Source organism: Eimeria mitis, genomic scaffold, assembly GCF_000499745.2.
Source record: "Eimeria mitis Houghton genomic scaffold, Emh_scaff5162, whole genome shotgun sequence".
Taxonomy (NCBI): Eukaryota; Apicomplexa; class Conoidasida; order Eucoccidiorida; family Eimeriidae; genus Eimeria; species Eimeria mitis.
Window position 1 is genome coordinate 1 of NW_024015482.1, and position 3891 is coordinate 3891.

General features: G+C 47.6%; 1 protein-coding gene across 1 annotated transcript; it reads right to left on the bottom strand.

Moving 5' to 3' along the window:
- Positions 1–3070: 3070 nt before the first annotated feature.
- EMH_0080250 (uncharacterized protein) lies at positions 3071–3562 on the bottom strand (the record flags this gene model as incomplete). The annotated part of the gene is made up of 1 exon (XM_038022787.1): positions 3071–3562. One exon carries the CDS (start codon positions 3560–3562, stop codon positions 3071–3073), a length of 492 nt encoding a protein of 163 aa, XP_037878641.1.
- Positions 3563–3891: the final 329 nt, after the last annotated feature.

Here is a 3891-nt window from a genome sequence, read left to right on the forward strand (position 1 = left end):
AGTCGAAATGAGATAAACATATTTGCCGAAAAGACTAAATGTAATATTGTTTATCTGATTGTTTTGTAATCCGATGTGAAGATGTCGCAGTTATTTTAAAGGGAGTTGCGATTTCTGTGTACCAAAGAAATTAATTTTTTTAATGGGGGTTATTGCCTTTCAAGTTTCTTTAATGTAAACATTTCCCAGCTTGATTTGCTCCAAATAAGCGACTTGACGTATGGTTAAAAAATATTTAGCCCATACATGAGATCGTTTAGAGTTTTTACGCTTTAAGGATTCAAGTTCCTTCCTGCTCAATTATTATTAGTATCTGTGATCCACTTGTTTAATGTGGGTGTGGTTAGTGCCTTTGGCTGTTAACCGGAAAACCGCCGGTTCGGTCCAACCAACAGTTTTTTACGGAGGAAATATTTGAACTCCTATAGAAAATTCAATCCGAACCCGAATCTATCGCTTATACCTATTCCGTCCCTTCCTTATGTCATTTATAATAAACCTAATAGGACCTGAACCAACACTAAAAACTCAGGATCAAATTGTTCATATTTGTGAATATTCACCATAATTGCCTTCTTTTACGGAACTGCATGAAGATATTCCACTTCGTGGTGGTTGAAGAGGAGAGCTTTTGGTTTCTGAGACACAACGTCAGGTATGAATTCGCCAGTCCTGCGATTGGTCACTATGCAGTTGCTTCACTAGGGCTCACCCAAAAGCCTTAGTGAAGGAACAGTACAGGCATGCCCTTCAACAATTTGACACGCAGAGTCAACAAGCATTGGATATTCAACAGGCATAATATCAGATTGGATAGTGGAAAAGGGGTTGTATTAAGGGGTGATCAGGGAGTTTTCATGGGGAGTTATGCGGGAATCATCCTTCGTAGCGAAAAACTTTCCAGTGGCTTTTCATCCGACGAAGGTCAAACCAAACGTCCATTTCGACATGTATCGGGAAAAGGGATTGAGCACACGAAGAAATATTTTGCCTCCTTAGACCCCAAATAAGCACCCACAGCCGCCTTACGAAATAAGCGTCGGGCCACTACAAACCGACTCTTAGCTCTGGGATGCGCATCAATAGAGCAACAAATCCCCTTGCATTGATTCACGGAGATAAACTCTTCCTAAGTGCTACTCTTCCCTCTAATAAAGGCAGATGCCCATAACCACCACTTCGCTGGCCACAGCGGGTCGTCCGCTCTAGGCTTCCATGTGCTACTGTAACGCGCACATTTGGATATGCTTATTTTTAGATACCCCCAGTAGATCAGATGTGGAAACTCCGATCAGCTCCCGAAGACTAGAAACCACACTAGCGTGTCAGGCGCTTCTGATGCTTTGCAGAGGTGACGAGACCGTCACACGGGGATCGGTCAAAGAAGGAAGAGTTCCTAAAAAATAGGTCACTCGCTGTCGCGCCGACCAAGGTCGCAGGCCTTGCTAATGACTCCTTACGATCCCATCTCTGCAGTTTGCCTCATCCTCAGATGGATCTAGATCGGCTGTTGAAACTTAGATCTGCTTCCAATATGTTCATTACGCCTACTGACATTTAATTTTAAACGAAATCGCCGTCATCCATCCGCCTGCCTCAGCCTTGCAGACTCCTTGAAACAAGAATTTAAGTCAAAGCTACCAGTACCAAGACATTTTACCGTACGAGCTGTTAGCCTAAGTGGTTGGAAATAGTAAAAAAAATCGGGTTTTAATACCTCCAATTTAAAGAGGCAACACGTTAAAAATATGACATCCGTATACTGCAGCAGTGATGTGCAACGTTTCAGCTGCACAGCCGCAGCGGTANTAAGCACTGTCCAGGCTATCAAAATAAATGGTCAACTGCAAACGAACCGAGCTGGGTTCCAGCTCGAATTTAACACACAATTAAGAACTCCATACTTGTAGTCAGGAACAAAAAGCAAACTAGGGCTGGCTCCCTTCCTGTGGAGCATAGTCAAGGCTTCTTTTCAACTGCACTTTCCGCCTTGCAAATCAAACTTCACCAAGGTAACCTTTACACTGGGAACACGACGGGCACCCCAAGGTCCCTGGTGCTTGTGGAAAGAAGCTCGCAGCTCACACAGAAGACTTCGCAAAGGCATCACCACCACAAACTTAAGTTCAGCTAAATCTGCACAGGCGACGCAGTCGCTCCAGAACTTCCTGCCTGCCTTCATTACAGCGCGGTCTTCGGTGGAGACAGGTCGCTTTGTGCACATCGTCATTGCTTGCCCAGTCTTATGTTTCGATGACTCCAGGATGTGCCCCTCCAAGAATTTCGCATGGATGATGGAGTCCATTCATAGACTGCTTTGGCTGCGCGCGAGGCTGGATGGAGTCTGACCACAGGCCCACGAATTGTTTGCGATGCCGACTGCTTCGGAACCGCATGCGTGGCTTCTTATGAGCTACATATCAGACGGAGAAGAAGGCTACTGCACTCGCGCAGACAGCGTGCAGTAATACTGTGTAAGGCGACCCTTAATAGACATGCATGAAGATGCTACATAGTTCAAAGTTCAACGCGCACTGAACAGATGCAGTATGGGCCGCCAGGTGTACCCCCCCCGCTGCACTTGGCATACTGATAGGGACTGCCGTCCTTACCGCCGATACTACAGTGCTAGCCCGCAGAAAATAAAGAAACAGATGGTGAGCAATGTACAAACATTGTACGGAGGAAGTAAACGGCAATAGATTCAATTGCCAGGGACAAAAACCAACGGAAACATTAAAGCGCAGGTCGTACGGAATATGCGACACGCGCCGGCCCTCCCGCAAAGAACAGTGACAAAGTCACGGTTCTCGTTTTTTTGGCCAGAAGAGCCCTCAGGTATTCAATTTTAGAAATTGGGTTCCCCGGAGTATCTGCATCCAAGACTTTGCAGTCCTCGCAGACTGGCCCTTGGAACTCCACATGGAGGAATCACACGATAGTCACAAACATTGGCCGCCAGGATATCGCTGCTTTAGCCCCACTGTACAAAGTGGGGCTAAAGCAGCGATATCCTGGCGGCCTAGGTAGGCGGCGCTTAATCAATTGAGTGCCTTCGCCTCAAAAACCATTAGAAAAAAGCTGGATTCTCCTTTTCAAACATTACATGATCTGTTCTCCATATGTCCCACCTGCGCCTCTTGAAGAAAAAAGCCATATGAGGCGAGAAGAAGAGGGTCCGCTTCATATCTAAAATTTCCTCAGGGTTTGGCCGGTTTCCTGTTTTGTAGATGGACATGGCGACCAACATACGATTGGCGAGATCAACATTTACCTTGCCACTCTCTTGGGCGCGGGGTCCTGGTTCGGCATACCGATAGTCTGTGTCGAAACATGTGGCGAATGCCTCCCACCACGAGCAGGAAAGCGGTGGGACCCCTAAGACGTGCAGTGCAGAAACTATAGCGTCTAAGACTAGAAACTGCCGCCCGATGTTAATCATGCCATGAAACGCATAGTCCATCCGTTTGGTTGCCCGCTCCCGAGCGGCCGAGGCAATCGCCAGTTCCTGAACGTACCCCACGAGAAGGGTTGCTTCCTTTTGGTTGAGCGATTCCCTCATGAACAAATCGCGAAGACAAAGCAAGATCTCAGGCACAGAAGAGTCGCTGTTGCTCTCAAAATTCGAGGGCGAGAGCCGGATGGGCGGCGGTAGCACTCCCTCCTGCAAATGGGGGAGCCGGACATATGGATGCCTGCAGATCCAGTCAGCCTGAAGGCTAGCTGCTGCCGATTCTGATGCCCCTGATACTGGATAGGTCTTGCGAACAGCATCTGCCTTTGCCACTACTGCGAAGGCCTCGCCTGAAACACCTTCTGTGGAGGAGCTCTGCCCCGCAGCTACTGGCTCTGTTTCTGCGGAAAGCGTACGTGCACCGCCTGATGTAGATG